Source organism: Eubalaena glacialis, chromosome 15, assembly GCF_028564815.1.
Source record: "Eubalaena glacialis isolate mEubGla1 chromosome 15, mEubGla1.1.hap2.+ XY, whole genome shotgun sequence".
NCBI classification, from domain to species: domain Eukaryota; kingdom Metazoa; phylum Chordata; class Mammalia; order Artiodactyla; family Balaenidae; genus Eubalaena; species Eubalaena glacialis.
Genome location: NC_083730.1, coordinates 81834528 through 81851959, shown reverse-complemented (window position 1 = coordinate 81851959; position 17432 = coordinate 81834528). Strand labels below are relative to the sequence as shown.

Below are 17432 nucleotides of genomic sequence, written 5' to 3'. Positions count from 1 at the left end.
GTGGTTACCTCTAGGGAGTTGGAGAGCATTATCTTTAATCATAATTTTTGCAGAATTATTTAACTTTTTAAACTCTGTACACGCATAACTTTGATTTAAAATTTTAAGTAATGGAAGGGGGATAATCTGAAGAGGGAACAGAGCTTGCACTCTTTGCACAGGATTATTTAAAGTAAAATTTGATGTAACTGTATGTATTAATCCGCCCCTTCCAAAAAGCGCAAACTCCATTAAAAGAGCGAGGATGTGTTTTATTAGGGGAAACACCTGTGTGAGAGAAAATGGGAACAGAGTCAGATAAGACTGAGAGAACCATCAGACCTCTAAACAAGCCTGACGCCAAGTGAAGGAGAAGGCAGAAAGTTTGAATGGAAGCATATAGGATCAGATCCATGTCAGTTTTCAGGGGGATGTCAGTTTCAGTGAGCAGCTGCTGGGGCTTTTGGCCAATTGAGCCCCAGCAGCTCGAAGTTAATGAGGCTGGGGTTCTGGAAGGCACGTTCTCCAGAATGCCATACCCTATCAGTAGAGCAAGGATGGTCTTTAGGAACATGGGGAAAAGCTTGGTTATACAATGCACTGGTAATAGGCTTTACCCCTCCTTAAAATCTGAGCCTCCTATAAGCTAAGGGCAGCTTCTAAGATGTAGGAAAAATAACTCCAGAGCCCCAGAGAGTTCCTGTGTTTCCTAGTAACACCTGGGCTTTGCTGTCAACATGCCCCTGAACATGGTCCTCCACACCCCAACCTGTTTCTTCGGGGCTGTCTTTTACCGTCTTGAATGTGACCCATACGCTCCGAGGATACACCTCCAGCCTTGCAGACCCACAAATCACACGCCTGCAAGTCATGACTCCCTTCACAGTGCATTTCTCTTGACCTTCGCAAATGGCAGGAGAGTGTAATACTAGGAGCACAGATTCTGGGGCCAGACTGCCTAGAACAGGGGTCGGCAAACTTTTTCTGTAAAAGGCCAGGTAGTAAATATTTTAGACTCATGCTCTATGTGTCTCTGTTGCAACCATTCAACTCTGCCATTGTAGCACAACAGCATAGACAATCCATAAATGAGTGGGCGTGGCTGGGTTCCAAGCAAACTTTATTTGTGGACACCAAAATTTGAATTTCATGTCATAGTCTAGGGTCATGAAATAGTATTGTTCTTTTGATTCCCCCCTCCTACCCCCAACCATTTAAACATGTAAAAACAACTCTTAGCTCACAGGCCATACGAGCAGGTGGTGAGCCAGATCTGGTTTTTGGGCTGAAGTCTGCCACCACCTCGTAGCCATGGGACCTCTATATCCCTCAGTTTCCCCATCAATAAAATAGGGATGACAATCAGACTTATCTCATAAGGTCCTTGCAAAAACGAAAACCTGGCCCAGAATAATTCCTAAGCAAGAGTTAACTATTATTATTTGTTAATTTTCCTTCTTCCCGGGACCTCCTCAAGCACTCCTTGGAAGTTTGCTCCAGGGTCTGGCTGCGAGTTCTTTTCTGCCCCTCTCCTTGGTGCAGGGTTTGCAGGAGTATGAGGAATGGAAATGGGGCAGGAACCCGAACATCGTGGAGGTGCTGGAGGAGTTCCCATCCATCCAGATGCCCTCCACCCTGCTCCTGACCCAGCTGTCTCTGCTGCAACCTCGCTACTATTCCATCAGCTCCTCCCCCGACATGTACCCCGACGAGGTGCACCTCACCGTGGCCATTGTCTCCTACCGCACCCGAGGTGGGTAGAGGCGCTGGGAGAGCCCCCGGGTCTGCGTTTCCCCCCGCTCCAGGGGCCTCTGCACATCTGCCTAAACTTCTGCCACATCCCAAATCCTGGGGAGGTGACCCACCCCCCAAGACCAGGAAACTGGGAAAAGAAGCAGAGCAGCAAACCGTCCCAGCTCACAGAGCCAGCTCTGTGCAGAATTAGGAAGGAAATGAGATGTGCATTTGGAGGCCTCTCCAAAAGCCTGAGACCTCCTTTTACTCCCGTCCTCCCCTCATACCCCCAAGGCAGCAGCTAGAACAAGCCACCACCACGCCTTCCCTCCGAGGGGGGAGCTCTCTGCTGCCTGACGTCCAGCTGGTTGTAGGTCAGCCGGATAACCTGACCTCTGCACCCGTGTTTTCCTCCTTGGTTATAGCAATTAAAATGCATGGTGCCTGGGAATTCCCAGGCGGTCCAGTGGTTAGGTCCCAGTCCTAACCAAGGACTTGGTGCTCTCACTGCTGGGGCCCAGGTTCAATACCTGATTGGGGAACTAAGATCCTGCAAGCTGCGCAGTGTGGCCAAAAAAACACAAACAAACAAACAAACAAAAAACGCATGGTGCCTGAGAGAGCTCTGAGACCGGGGTCCTGACAGGCCACCGAGAGCAGATCGATCAAGGCCCTTTCAGTGGGCATGATTGGAATACAAGCCACCCCTAACCACCAGTTTCACAGCCATGAGCCCACCCCAGCTTTACCATTTCCTCTTCCCCGTCAGAGGAAGGGATGCAGACAGGGAACTCCAAGGCAGAAACTTGGCGTCGGGGCTGTGAGCCTTCTGCACTGGAGGATGGGGGGAAGCCGGGGACGGGGGAGCTTGAAGGACAGTAAATGAGCCAGATTACCTCGGTTATCCTGTTAGATGGAGAAGGACCAATTCACCATGGCGTGTGCTCCTCCTGGCTCAACCGGATCCAGGCTGACGAAGTGGTGCCCTGTTTCGTGAGAGGGTGAGTGGCAAATGAAAAGAAGCAGCCATCCCAGATCTGCATCCTCATGTCCTGAGATGGGGTGGGTGGACCAGCCTGAAGGGTTCTAGAGAGACGGCTGAGTCAGATGGGATTGATATCAACGTTCAGCATCGCTCCAAGCTGTTAAGGAAACTGGATCATGGGGGCAGAGCAACATAGCAGAAGCTAAGCAAGTCCTCTAGTCAAGTTCAGGTCAATGCATCAGATATTTATCAAGTGCATGTCCTGTGCTAGATGGGGCTATAGTAGACAACCAGGCAAAATGCAGTTTCAGCCTTCATGGAATTTGCAGACTAGTGAAATTTCTATCCACAGTCTGCTGGCCACCCCATGTGTTGCCAGTTTCTTAGAGACCGGGAAGATTTAATTCCCCTCCCCGTCAACCATCTTCCCTTTCCAAACTCAGTTTTAAAGACTATTTCTGCCCATAGCTAACAATACTGTACTGTGCTCTTTAAAGTGTGTTAAGAGGATAGGTTTCACGTTAAACACATTTTTGATCGGAGACGTATTACGGCCAGAGGTGTTAGTTTGTGTAAAAATCCCCCGGTCAATATGTGTTAAGTGTTCCTACCTCAATCAAATAAAATAATATAGCTTTAAAAACATAAAAATAAAAAAATAAGGGATATGTCTGAGCTTAGGCCCACTGTAGTTACCTGCTTTATCAACTGATAACTTCCCTACCTAAACGGTGGGCTTGGCCAGCCCTTTTTCTCAGCTGTTAAGGGTAGAATGGTCATGATATGGCCCACATACCATCAGCATCAGAATCCCGTGGGGTGCTTCAAAAATGCCGAGTCCTGAGCCTAGACTTACTGCATTGCCCAGGAATCTACACCCTCTTTGAACATCCCCACATGATTCTTTTGTACGTTGAAGTTTGCAACTCCCTGATTTGGGGAGATCTCATGGATGGTTAATTCAGTGGTTCTCAACCTGGGGTGATTTTGCCCCCCAGGGGCCCTTGGCAATGTCTGGGGATATTTTTGGTTGTCAAAGCTGGAGAGTGCTCCTGGCATCTAATAGATAGAGGCCTGGGTACTACTCAGCATCCTGCAATGCACAGGACAGCCCTCATCACCGAGAGGTATGCTGCCCCACTGTCAGGAGTGCTGAGGCAGGGAAACCCTGCATTAAATCAACCCCACTCCCTTTGTGGATTAGCTCAGCAATGGGGATAGTTGGGAAATGGAGTGATAGCCAGACCCTGAGGACCCAAATTAATGGGACCTCCCACCCTGATAAGGGCCGCCTGACCCCAGCTGAAGAGCTTTAAGCCCCATTGTATTTCTACCCAAGACGGCCATCTGGTTTACCTAAGACCCAACAGTTCTTGATCAGATTTGAGCTCAGCAAGGCTTCTGACTCTCTCTTCCTTGTCCAGAGCGCCCAGCTTCCACCTGCCCCGAAATCCCCAAGTGCCCTGTATCCTGGTTGGCCCGGGCACAGGCATTGCCCCTTTCCGAAGCTTCTGGCAGCAACGGCAATTTGATATCCAACACAAAGGTGAGTCATGGTCTAGCAGGCACATGGTTTCTAACCCCTGGACCTGGGGAGGCCCACCTGTGTCCCAGCATCCCAGAGGCATGGTGATGTCTTCTCTGCTTTGTGTCACTACCTGGGGATGGAGGGGGAGCATAGTAGTGACCAGACCCATGGGTGAAGTTTACGGTGTAATTCAAAGGACCTGTCCAAACAAATCGTCCACACAACCTGTTCCAAGGCCCGAAATTCCATCCCCAGAAGACATTTCTTGGACTGTTAAGATAAGACCCCCATCTTAAAATGTAAGCAGCCGTAGAAGGGGTAAGCATTAAGCCTTATCAAATGGATGTGTGTTCATGGGATGGTCCCAAAGACTGTAATTCAGGAGCAGGGTTTGCTGTGTGAGAAACACAACAGATCAGCTTTGGGAGGAGAGAGAGAAAGAAACCCACATTTCTGACATGCATTTAACAGGGATTTACTGAGCATCTCATGAATGCCAAACACTATCGTAGGCACTAGAGGCGCAGCAATGAACAAGACAGAGAAACAACTTAAAAAAAAACTTGCTCCAGTGGAACTGTCATTCTAGTGGAATAGCTAACATTTACAAAGTACAGTTGACCCTTGAACAACATGGGTTTGAACTGCATAGTCCACTTATACTCAAGTTTTTTCCATTAAATACATATGTATAGTACTACACCCTCCGAGGCTGGTTGAGAATCCGCGGATGTGGAACCTCGGATACAGAGGAATCTCGGATACAGGGGGCCAACTATATAGGACTCGAGCATCAGTGGATTTTGGTATCCAGGGCGGGTCCTGGAACTGATGCCCTAGGATACCGAGGGACAACTGTATTCACTATGTACCAGGCACAGGTCTAATGTTTTACATTTACTTCTTACAATAACCCTATGAGGTTAGACGCTATTATTATTTCCATTTGGTACTTGGAGACACGGAGACATAGAAAGTTATGTAAGTTCCTCAGCATCACACAGAGCTGGAATTTGAATCCAGGCAGTCTAGTTTCAGAGTTTGGGGGTTTAGCAGTACCCAGTGGTGGGGGCTTTCCTAGAGCAAAGACTGAGACCCAGAGAAGAGAGGTCTGCTGAAGTCTGAACACACTTCACCTACTTCCCTCAGTGTGTGTGCATATGTGTGTGTGTGTATGCGAGTACATATACCGCCTGCCCCAGGGTCCGTGCACCTCTACCCCTGTAGCACGTGCTAAGGTTCTGAGCAGCCCTGGCACCACCAGCTGCCCCCCCAAATCAGGCATCAGAGCTGTCGGTGACAGGAGATCTTCCCGGTCCCCAGGAATGAGTCCCTCCCCCATGGTCTTGGTCTTCGGGTGCCGGCAGTCCAAGATAGACCACATCTACAGGGAGGAGACCCTACAGGCCAAGAGCAAGGGGGTCTTCAGAGAACTGTACACAGCCTACTCCCGGGAGCCAGACAAACCAAAGGTAACCCCCAGCCTGTTCATGGTCCCCTCCACCCCAGCCCAGCACACACACATGCTCTCCACACATGCAAATCCCGTTCCCAGAAACCCCCTCACCCTTTCTGAATTCTCCTCCGTGACATTGCTCTGAACTTCAGGAAGCACGGAGCAGAAACATTTGACTTAAAATATTGAACAGCCCACATTCTATGATGCCACTTACATGAAATATCCAGAACAGCCAAATCCATAGAGACAGAAAGCGGATTCATGGTTGCCAGGGGCTGTGGGAAGGGGGAATGGGGAGGGTACAGGGTTCCTTCTGGGGGTGATGAAAGGGTTCTGGAACCAGGTAGAGGGGATGGTTGCAGAGCACCGTGAATGTGCTGAGTGCCACTGCACTGTATTATACACTTTAAAACACACATATATTTTATGTTATGTGTGTTTTATCACAATAAAAAGAATGGCGGTCCAGTGGTTAGGACTCCGCACTCTCATTGCCAAGGGCCCAGGTTCAATCCCTGGTCGGGGAACTAAGATCCCACAAGCCATGCAGAGAGGCCAAAAAAAAAAAATTAAACAGCCCATAAGAGGCACTCCAAGTCAGAATGGACACAGGCCGCAGGACTGGAGCATGCCCCCGCTGGATCTTGGGGTTCTCAACTGGACCCCCAGGGGTGTCCCAGGAAAGGAGCCAGGATAGCAGGGAGGGGGGCACTCAGAGGGTCTGGGCAGTAGCTACTTGACATCTGGCATGGAAGTTCATCAGTGTTTCGGTAGCAGGTACAGCCGTGCCAGAATGTACCAGCTGAATGTCGGGCTCGCCTGGGGGAAGTTTCCTGGACAAACCAGACAAATTCCCTGGAGGCTGCATTGTACACCCCTTGTGTCCACCTGATATTCTCTTAGCCCACCTGTTATTCCAGCAATTCCTGCAGCAGCTGGCTTTGCCCAGGTGTAACCTGACAGCCCCTTCCCCGGCCCCCATCTCTTGCTGTCTGTCCTGGGGCTTCTCTGGCACCCCGGCAAAGGACGCCTGCAGTACCAGCCCCGCACCTAGAAGTGTACGGGAGTTAACACCCCCTGGGTGACCACAGGCCATTGAAGAGAGGAGCGGGTAGACAATGCCCCCCTCTACGCCCCTCCAGGGGTTGGCTCTGGGGGGCGTGCTGCATGATTCCAAAGAGGGTTCTCAGCAGAGGTGAGCTCCAGAGTGGGGGGCAACTCATCACACCCTCAGATCGGCTTTCCCTCCTCTCCTACTTCACTCTTCCCAGTCCCCTGCATCACTGCACAAAATATAGACCTGCCCACAAGCCCCTGTGTCTGACTCCGCTCCCGGGGTGGTGGGGCCAGGGAGTGAGCCACACAGGATTGTCCTGCAGTCCGGCTCCTTCTCACTGGCCCTCCTGCTCCCTGCAGAAGTACGTGCAGGACATACTACAGGAGCAGCTGGCAGAACCCGTGTACCAAGCCCTGAAGGAGCAAGGGGGCCACATTTACGTCTGCGGGGACGTCACCATGGCGGCCGATGTCCTCAAAGCCATCCAGCGCATCATGACCCAGCAGGGGAAGCTCTCGGTGGAGGACGCCGGCGTGTTCATCAGCAGGCTGAGGGTGAGTGATGGGCCAGCTCCTGGGATTCCTTTTCTGGCATCCAGCTTCCTGTCTCCTCTTCCTCATCCTTCCTGTCTCAATGACTAGGGGACCCATGATGACATCCCTGCTCCCATTTTCCCATTTATGACTGGGGGTAGAGGATACAGGTGGTCCCAAACCATAGTTGAGAGAGAAGGAAGGATGGTGGGACATGCAGGTGCGTGTATTAAATATGGTAGGGAGCTATGATGTGTGAAAATAACAAGTGGGTGGACCACTGGGTAGCTAGATGGAAACCATCCTAACCCAACTTTTCCTGTCCCCAGAAACAAGCTGCAGCACTGCTCTGTGCAGTTGTGCAGGTTGGGCACTGCACAAACAGGTTTGTCCAAGGGGGGCAAGTGGGGGATGAAAGCCACCCCATGCTTGGCTTCCCAAGCAGTGCACCTTGGGAGGAGGGATGCCTTTTCCTAATTTGCACAAAGGCTAGTAGCAGCCCAGTAAGCAAAGTCCTAACTATGTGGCCAACTGCCCCAAATAGAATAAACTGAGTCCCAGGCCTCCACAAAGCTCCAGGGGTGATCCCATTCTTCTCCCTGCTTCCCTAAATGAGCAGTAATCAAACATTTTTGCAGAAGAAGCCCTTGCTCCAATTCTGATAATAAACCCTACTAGGTTAAAAACAGTGACAACAACGACTTTCTGGTAGAAATGCCAGAGCTCCAAGGAGAGCTGCAGAGCCCTTACCCCTCTGTCTCTTTGGTATGAGTCTTGGGAGACACTTTCATAGATTCTGCAAAACTCTGCAGAATAAGATTGAAAACCACCCCAACTTAAAATGAGTCCACTCTACAGATGGGCAACTTTCTTCAAAACCTTTGGGACCAAGGATGCCAGAACTTAATGCTCAGCGACACTGCCTTCTGGGATATTCTTAATGCCCATCCCTCAGTCCTGCCTCAGGAGCTCCAGTGGCTCCAGAAACTCCCAGATGCCACAAGTTCATCATCACTCGTGCTGTTTCTTGAGTTGTCTTTTTTGTTTGTCTGTTTCTGGGCAAGGCTGAGCTAAGATGCTCATCGTCAGAAAAACTCCTATGTTCAGAGAAGTCTCCACTTTGGCAACCGTGGTATTTCCTGAGTGCTAAGCGGGCACTTTGTCTTTTCTCCCATCTCTGCTGGTCTCTACAGGCTGTGATGTTTACACTAAACCCAGCCATGCCCAGATCTGAACTTGCAGGAACAAGGAGGAGGGAGGAAAGTGGTAAATGGAGAAGTTTCCACTGGACCCCCTCAGCTCTTCTATCCTCAGAATCCACAAAGCAGCAGCATGTTTCTGGATGGGAACAAAAGTGTTCTTTGCCAACTGGGCTTAGAGGCCCCGTGCCCTAGAGGGCAGAGGGTCTTGCTGAAACAGAGTCTTGGGGACCAAAGGGGTCTCTGGGGGCCCTGGGTTACACCTCGTTTCTTTTTTCTTTCTTTCTTTTTCTGGCCGTGCCGCAGGGCTTGCAGAATCTTAGTCCCCCAACCAGGGATTGAACCCAGGGCTACGGGAGTTAAAGCGCCGAGTCCTAACCACTGGACCGCCAGGGAATTCCCTACACCTCGTTTCTTAAGGAACCGTCTTCTCTAGGAATATTCCATTCCAGGGTATCAATATGTCTGCCCTTCTCCGTGCCCTTGGCTGACATTTGAGGTCTGTTTCCTGGTTGTTTCTGTCCCCTAGGATGACAACCGGTACCATGAGGATATTTTCGGGGTCACCCTGCGCACATATGAAGTGACCAACCGCCTTAGATCTGAATCCATTGCCTTCATTGAGGAGAGCAAAAAGGACACTGATGAGTAAGCTGGCTCCATCCCGTGGGCGGGGTGGGCAGAGCCCTGACAGGCAGGGATGTCTGATTTCATTGACCATGGCTTTCCCGCAGTGGGGTCCCCAGACCAGCAGCATAAGCACTACTTCGGAACGTGTTAGAAATGCAAATTCCCAGGCTGCCCCAGCCCTGATGGATCTGAAGCTCTGGGGTCAGGGCACGGAGCGGTTTGTGTTTTTACGACCCCTGGAGGGGATTCTGAGTTCCCCTCAAGTGTGGGGACCCCAGCTTTGGATGTTAACTTCCACCGGGGCGCCCCCAGTTGCGTGATGGCTCTCACCACTGAAAAATTTGTATTCCTCTTCACTGCTCCTTCACTGTTTACACCACCTCCCTCACCCACAGAGCGCCGCTAGCATTCTCACTGACACAAATTCCAATTGATATTAATTTGACAATTCCACTTGTCCTCTAGAAATTGCTGGAAATGGTCTGAGGTACCACAAAACTGGGACTGAGTCTCACTATTTTAACCTTACATTAATGCCATGACATGTCACCCTTGATTGTAATCTCACTCCCCCCATTCTCTGCCACAGAGCACCTCGAAACCACCACCGTGTGCCCTTTAAATTAGGTGGGAATACAGCTGCTTCGTTTTCAGTAGCCTAGGGCACACACACTCCATTTCTTAAGCATCCCCATTTTTTTTCCCCTTATGACAACACGGCGGTCTCGAAAACATACTTTGGTGTCCAGCAGGCTGACATTATTGCCTTGAAGATCACATCTCGTCCTGGTTTGTTGTGTGGGTGAGCAAGCATTCATTCATCTGTTCATTCATTCATTCATTCACTCAAGATGAGCCCCAGCAAGGTGCCAGGTCCCGTCCAAGGCACTGGGGCTGACGAGGAAGTGAAAGAGACGAAGCCCAGAGCTCAGGTGCTTTTCTCTGGGTCTGTGTAAAGAAACAGAGCAGCCTTTGCTCCTCTGGCACTAACTCCCTCCCCACTTCTCCTCCTACAGGGTTTTCAGCTCCTAACTGGACCCTCTTGCCCAGGTGGATGGCACCCCACTGCACTCGGCCAGGATGGCTGCAGGTTTTGTAAGCACGGACACTGCTGAACCTTTCCTTCGGGCCCGCACGTGGCCCCTGCTCTGCCTCTTGTCCTGTCGCCGTGTCCTGGCCCTCCTCTCCTGGGTTCTCACCTCTCAGTGGTTTCCTGGCCCTCTTGGGTTTTCTCCTTGAGTTTTCCTGCTGCAGTGCAATGCCTTCATAATCCGCAGTGGCTCTTACAAAACTGTTTCCCTCTCTCTCTCTTTCTGACAAGGGCAAATCACCGGTGCATGAAACCACTGGAACATGGCTGTGGCTTGTGTTAGGGTGTTTTCTGGGGTTTGCCCTGGAGAGGCTGCAGGGACCAGACGGAAGAGTTTTTTGAGCTGGTCCCTCAGTCGTTCAAATCCCCCTTGTCCTTTTTTATGATGGCGTTCTGGTCGTGCATGTGTGAGCGTGTGTTGGGCCTGGGTCTCCCTCCGTCCTCTTGCCCATGCAGGCATGTCGCCTGCAGACCCTCAGTGCCAAGAAATATGCCCCGGCCCATACTGGGGCCTCACACATCCATAATTAAGGGTCTGTGCTAGCATGCCTGAAACACTTGGAAGCATCCTAATTGTCCTGGTTATATAGGGTCAGGGCATGGAGGTGGGGTGTGATGATCAAGGGGGAAATCTCCAATGAAAGGGGAAATCACTGAATTAGATGCATTTAGATGCTGGCCCCAGTTAGCGGAGCCCTTACTGGGAAATTAACCCATCTAATGGATTGGGCAAACCTGCTCCCCAACCCCATGCACCCCAGGATCAAATCAGGATCGCCTGATTTGGCACTCCCACCCACAAGACCAGAAGTAATGTTGTCCAAGGGAATGAGCTAGAAATAAGAATCTTACCGTCTTTGCCACTGGCTAACTTTGGACAACATCACTGGTCCTTAGTTTCCACTAATTGTAATGTTATGAAGCCAAAAAGTATGAATGGATCAAACTTTAAAGTTGTGGAGATTGAAAACGGTATCAAGGAAGAATATCACTGTTATTTTTTTATTCCCCCAAATGGGGCTTGCTGTTTCACCCCTGGGGATAAAGTAATGGAAGCCAGTGAAAGCACATCAGGTTGGAGAGGGACTCCGTCATGAGGTGTCTCACGGCTTCCTCTACAGGACCCCAGCCAGGGTGGGGAGTACCTGCCCTCATGCTTTTGGTCTTCTAAAAGAGATCCCCCCCAATTTTTAACCTGATAAGATAATTTTGACAAATAAATTATCCTCAACTCAGATCAAAAACAGGCAGGAAAGTCTTTGATAGGAATCAGGGCAGGTACAGTTTCTCCCAGGCACACCTGAGATAGTTCATCTTCTCAGAGGAAATGGGGTGGCAGGGTCGCTTTCTACACTTAAGTGCTAAAAATCAATGGTGAGCAGCGCCCAGAGAGAGCCAAGAAGATCCACTGACCCCCCAGGAACTGCCTTCCCAGTGTTGAAAGGCAAGCAATCAGCCAGTTCTGATCTTCCGTCTTGTTTCGTTTTGTCTTGTCCGATGGAAAGACAGCTTTTTCTTTCTGTACAGCACATGGGCATTTCTTTCTTGATGCTCAGTTTGGAGGCCTGCCAAAGGGAGAGAGCCCTGGCTCTCTCTGGAAGGGCCTTAGATAGGGGGTGCCAAAGAGGTGTCCCCAGGAGGGGACAACCTTAGAGACTCTTAAAGACAAAGGGCAAACTCTATGTCGCCTTTTTCCACCCTTCCCGGCAGCCCCCGCTGGTATCGCATCCCTGGCACTCGGAGTTTGCCTTCGTGCCAGTTATGATTTCCCTGCCTGCCTTTAATCCTGTTTCCTCCTGCTCAGGCTTCCATGGCACAGAGACCAAGCCCTTGGCATGCTTGGCCGACCCTCTCTGACCAGGAGGGAAGCCCATTCTAAACCCTTTCTTTCCTGCAAACATGATTCTGGCCAGTAGCTCTCCTCCCAGAGGCTTCCTTTCCAACCCTTTGAGCCTTTTGGAGATACCTCCTAAGATGTCACTAGCTCCCCAGGGACTGAACCACTGTGTCCAACCTCCATCATAGAGGAATTAATCAGTGCTCCTCTTTCCAAATCAAGCTTTAGGCATGAATGCTTTTGCATCGCCAAATAAATACTTACGAGCACTTATTCCATGCCAGGCTCCTTCTTCATATAGCCCTGCCCTTCTAGTAGCAGGCAGACAGAGAAATATATCATCTTGCTTTATCAGGGAGTCTAAAGAAATGATTATATCACCAGGATTCATCTTTCTTCCCGAGAATGATTATTTTGTGTTTTTTTAAGTAAACACCTTTCAACCCTCAACACAAGCTGCTTCATAACTCCTGGCTGGAGGACGGGAGATTGGTCTGATGTGTTTCTCTCATTTGCCAGAATCTCTGATACCAAAAGCCTCGCTGTAATGAACCTATCAAGAGGCAGAGGGAGTGGAGCCCTGATTTCAGGTTCAGCTCTGATCCAGGGTGGCTAAATGCTGCTCTCTTGTGGTGGTTTGTAGTTCAGTCCCAGTAGCCTGCCAATTTTGGTGTAACAGTAGATGAACAAAAATAGGGTTGCCTGGGCATTCGGGGGTCGCCTTAGTTGCAGGCCTCTTATTTCTCTTGCACTCTCTTGAATTGGTCAGCAGTAGCTCCAACTCCACTTAACAAAAGTGAGTTTGGCCAGCAGGGATGAGACATTCCTTGCCACAGGAAAGCTGGAGCAGTCATGTTCACCTATTGTCACTGTGAGTTCTGTTCCTGTACCTTGTGTTGCAAAAGAAGCAGAAGTCATTAAACTCCCTGAGAGGATACAGGTTTTCCCTTGGTTTCTGTGGAGTGAGACAGCCAGGTATCTTTGCTTTGGGGGAATGCTTCAGACCCACCAAAATGGAGTTTTAGAAGCAGACCTGAGTCCAAATGCTAACTCTGCCCCTGTCTCTGTAGACAGCTGTGAGCTGGTGACCTAACCTTTCTGAGCCTACATACCTACCTGTATCACAAGGTGGATTCAATGAGCTAATGCCCATAAAATGCCCAGTTACAGTACCTGGCCCATTATAAGCTATCAAATTTTGTTTCACTTAATCTGTATCATTTCTTGCCTCTCCAGTAGGCAGAAGGCACCATGGAGTGTACAGAGCAAAATACATTTCCTCTCTTATAGAAGGTTAGGCTCTGGGATGCAGAGACACAATTCTTAGAATCTACATGCAGGTCTGGGGTTTGAGCAATGGGTGGAATTCCACCAGCAGGTTTGGGGAAAGGAGATTGCCAGGATGTAGGAAGAGAGAGGGGAAAGACATGGACAGGGGGCATGCAGGGTAAATTGGGGCTGGCTTCAGACATGGCCCAGCTTTGGAAGGCTGAGGAAGGTTGGGGTACACTGCGGAGATAGGCAGGGAACAGACAGAATTTTGTCAAGGGATTTTGACTTTATTTGGTAGGCAACACAGAGTCCTTAGGAGTGCTTTTAAAAGGGGAAAATAAGGTGATTTGGGTTATGCTTGGAAAAGAATGTTCTGGCTACAGCACAGAGCCTGGATGGCTGACCTGTTGAACTATTGGTTGGTTATTGCAGAAACCCAAGGCTTGAATGAGGGAGAGGGCAGATGTAGTGATAAAGACATTCCGGGGGTTGAATTACCAGGACCTGGACTCCCACCTGTTGTGGAGGATGAGAACAAAGGGAGAGTCAAGAGTGTTGCCTCTAGGCTGAGAAATGGGTCTCAGGAGAAAAAACAGGCTCCAAGTAAAGCTGAGTTTTCAGAACTGACATGATAGCCAGCTTCTCCCCGAGTCAGCAGGGTGGATCCTTCCAAGGTCCAGCCACGCCTAGATGGGCAGAAAGAGAACTGACCCCAGGCCAGTAGACATCGGCCTTAGAACACGGGATTTTCTTGCCAAACACACTCTCAGCAGCCCGCTGCTTTGGGCTTCCAAAAGGAGGTCAGGTTTTGCCCTAAGTCAGGTTTGCCACAGGTGAGATTCTCTGACCCAGATGATGGTGCAAACGGTTCCTGCCAGAGTGGGCAAGCGGATGTCTGGACCCCCTTACCACTACAGCACTGGCCCTTTTAATTCATACCATTAGGAAAAGCATGGACTTAAGATTTTAAGCCGGCCATGTTTCCTTGTATATTCCCATCGCCCCTGCCCCCGATCGCCAGCATGGCACTGTGTCCGCCTTACCCTCGAAGTCTTCTGTCTGAATTGGCACGTTAATCTGAGACTGCCTGCCGGTGACAAGGAAAAAGAAATATTAATCTGGGCTTCCCTTGGGACCTGCCCACACTCCCTGTCTTCTGCCAGCCCTCTCCTGCATCCAAATGTGCCATTCGGCTCAAGAATTACAGGCCAAGAGCTGGGATGGAGGATAAAGGATCTGAGAGGCTGAGGGAGTGACCATGCCCCCCAGGGACTCAACACAGATGGTGCCCACACACCTGAATTTGGCCTTTGGGGACTAACGCCAGCCTGGCCTCTCCTCTTTCTTCCACACCCACCCCAACTTCGGTCCACCTGCCGGTCCCCGCCTGGTGGCACAGACACAGTGATGTGTCTCAGATGCGAAGACCCAGGTAAACTTTCATGCCAGGAAAGCAGGGGCTGTTTGGGGGTGTGGGTGGGTTCTCTATTAATACTTGTCAGTGCCGCATGCAAGGGAGGTGATGGGAGTAAATACGCCTCGGTATGTTTCTGAGTTTGTTGTGTCCTAGAACGTCTGAACGGTCTGAGCAAGCGGTGCATGCGTGTCTGGTCCAGAGCAGAGCCCGTTCTTAAAGCAGGTGGCCCTGACAGGCAGGAACAGATCTGCCTGAAGATGCCGCTTTCCATAGTCTTCTAGAAAGTGACGCCAGGACATCAAAATGCCCAGACTCGGCTCCTAGGAGACTCTGGTCCAGGGTCCGTCAACCTCAGCACTGTTGGCATTTGGGGCTGGGGAATTCTTTGTGGTGAGGGCTGTCCTGGGCATTGTAGGGTGTTGAGTGGCACCCCTGGCCTCCAGCTACTAGATGTCAGTAGCAGTCCCACCCCACCCTCACAAGTCGTGACAACCAACTATGTCTTCAGACGTTGCCAGATGTCCCCTGGGGGCAACAGAATCTCTACTGGCTGCCCCAGGCCTTCTCACCATCCACCTTCTGGAAGAGGCAGAAGATTTCTCAGCCCGATGGTTTTCTCTCCATTGTCTGCCGCCAAGAACTTGAAGGATTTCAAGAGGGAATGAAAAAGTGTGGTTCCGCCAACTCCTGCCCAAGACAGAAGGATGACAGCTCCGATTCCATAAGATGCTGTGCCCTTGGCATCCAGTTCCGATGAAGACCCACGGAGGCCCAGCGCCCTCCCGTGCCCCCCACCCCGTCTCCACCCTGTTTTCCGTGTTGTCGTGTCATCGTTGTGATCGTAAGACCCACTCCGGGCTCAGCAGTGGTTACCTGGGGGGCACAGGGTGCGGGGAGGGGGTCGCCCTGCGTTGCTGCGCCAGTGGTGGTGGGTTTCCGTTCCTTCCGGGTCTGGGGAGCCAGGGAGGTGGGCCAAGCCGGTGTCCCATGTCACTGAACGCGCTGCCAGAAGCTCGGACCTCCCCCTACCTCTGAGCTCTCAATGCTGCTACTCTCCGCCAAGTGTCCCGTGCGCTGCAGCACCTTCTCGAAGGACCGGCGCCCGCCCCGTGCTCTCCGCGAGGTTGTCCAGGCTCTGCTTGCCGCATGTTCTTCTGTATAATTCTTATCTTCTAATTTGATGGAATTCAACAAAAGTCTATTTATGCCTGTTTGCATCATGGTCAAAATATTAAAAAGTGGACTTGACTCGACTGACCGTGGTCTTTTGTTTGATTTGCTTGGAATTTCTCATGTCTTTGCCCACTGCAGCGGGCCGGGTACCAGGAAGCCCAGTCTGAGACAGAGGCAGCAGGAGGCTGAAGGGGGGCACGGGGGGCACTCTTGGGAAGGCGGGAGGGGAAGCCTGAGCTGCAATGTTGTCTCAACAGAAACTTCAGCCAACACTGCAGGGAATTCTGAAAATGGCCTTCCAGAGCTGTCCCGATTTGGGACAAGAAGCCCTCGCTCTCTGCAGCAGAAGCCAAGCCCCAAGGGCATGAGGGCATTCCCAGCATCCAGAGGAAGAGCCATTGACTCCTGACATGGATCTGGAAGGCGCTTCTTAGCATCGTGTCCACCCTCCTCCCTGACACCTCTGCCCCCATCACAGCTGCATCCCTAGAAAGGACCCCCAAAGAGATGGGACCACCTTCCCCCTCAGCCCTTCTTCCCTGCACGAAAACCCTGAGACCCTGAACCTAGTTCTTGACTGGCTACAGACCCAGTTCCAAAAGGCAGAGACCTCAAAAGCCCTAAAAGGACAGATGAAGAGGAGCCGACACCAAATACCCTGACAGAGTGGCTACTATCAAAGGATCAAGTGGGGCGTGGGCTTTATCATGCCCTTCTGGGCATGGCCATTTAGACGCTGGGACATTTTGACCTTCACACCTATTTCCTGGTCAGAAAGCACAAACCATTCGATATTCAACCTTTTAAATTACAGAGTTATTTATCCAACAGCAAACACTCCCTTCACACGGTTCCTGACACCTCTGCCCCATCAGGGCAAGTTCAGCCTCAGGCCCAAGTTCAAACATGAGATGCAGATCAGAGAGGAAGCAGGAGTCAGGGGATGCTTCAGTACCCGGATCCACGCTGTCCTACAAAAATGAATTAAAATAATGGCTAACAGTTATCAAATGCCAGTCTTTACAAAAATACTTTGACATGTTACCATTGCTCTCCTCAGTTTAAAACCTGGGAAACTAAGGCGAAAGCAGGTCAGCCAGTCAACGTAGCCAGTAAATGTTAGATGTGGAGTTTGAGTCCAGACTGTCCGGCTCTAGAATCTGAATTTTTAACCACCACCTTGTGGTGGACCAAAAAAAAAAAAAAAAAATGTCGTCTGCCATTTCAGTAAACAAAGAATGTTCCCTGCCATTCCGGTAAGCAACTAATGTTGCCTGCCATCAAGCCGTCGGCCTCTGCAGCCCACCCCTCCCCCATGGCATACCTGGAAGAGGAGTCCAGATGGAGGAAAACAAGATACTGGCCCTAGATAGTTAAGATGCAAATCCAAGGAATAATTTCAATAAGCCCAGACTGTTACATCTTCCCATACATAGAAAAGCACTAAAATCATTAACTTGAGATAGCTGGGGGTTTTTATGTGTGTGTGACTAGCAGTAATCTTTTGATATTTGACTACGTTTGTTTGGGTTTTTTTCA

The 17432-nt window shown here is 50.5% G+C and overlaps 1 protein-coding gene across 1 annotated transcript in view; it reads left to right on the top strand.

The window, feature by feature from the left end:
• NOS1 (nitric oxide synthase 1) overlaps positions 1 to 12357 on the top strand; it is a 183764-nt gene extending 171407 nt beyond the window's left edge. Inside the window, 12 exon segments of the mRNA XM_061170420.1 lie at positions 1522 to 1732; positions 2627 to 2714; positions 4123 to 4244; positions 5550 to 5698; positions 7102 to 7296; positions 9004 to 9126; positions 10121 to 10202; positions 10205 to 10261; positions 10264 to 10317; positions 10320 to 10394; positions 10397 to 10494; positions 10496 to 12357. Coding sequence (XP_061026403.1) covers positions 1522 to 1732; positions 2627 to 2714; positions 4123 to 4244; positions 5550 to 5698; positions 7102 to 7296; positions 9004 to 9126; positions 10121 to 10202; positions 10205 to 10261; positions 10264 to 10317; positions 10320 to 10394; positions 10397 to 10494; positions 10496 to 10738 — 1497 coding nt within the window. The 3' untranslated portion in view covers positions 10739 to 12357.
• The last annotated feature ends 5075 nt before the right edge of the window (positions 12358 to 17432 follow it).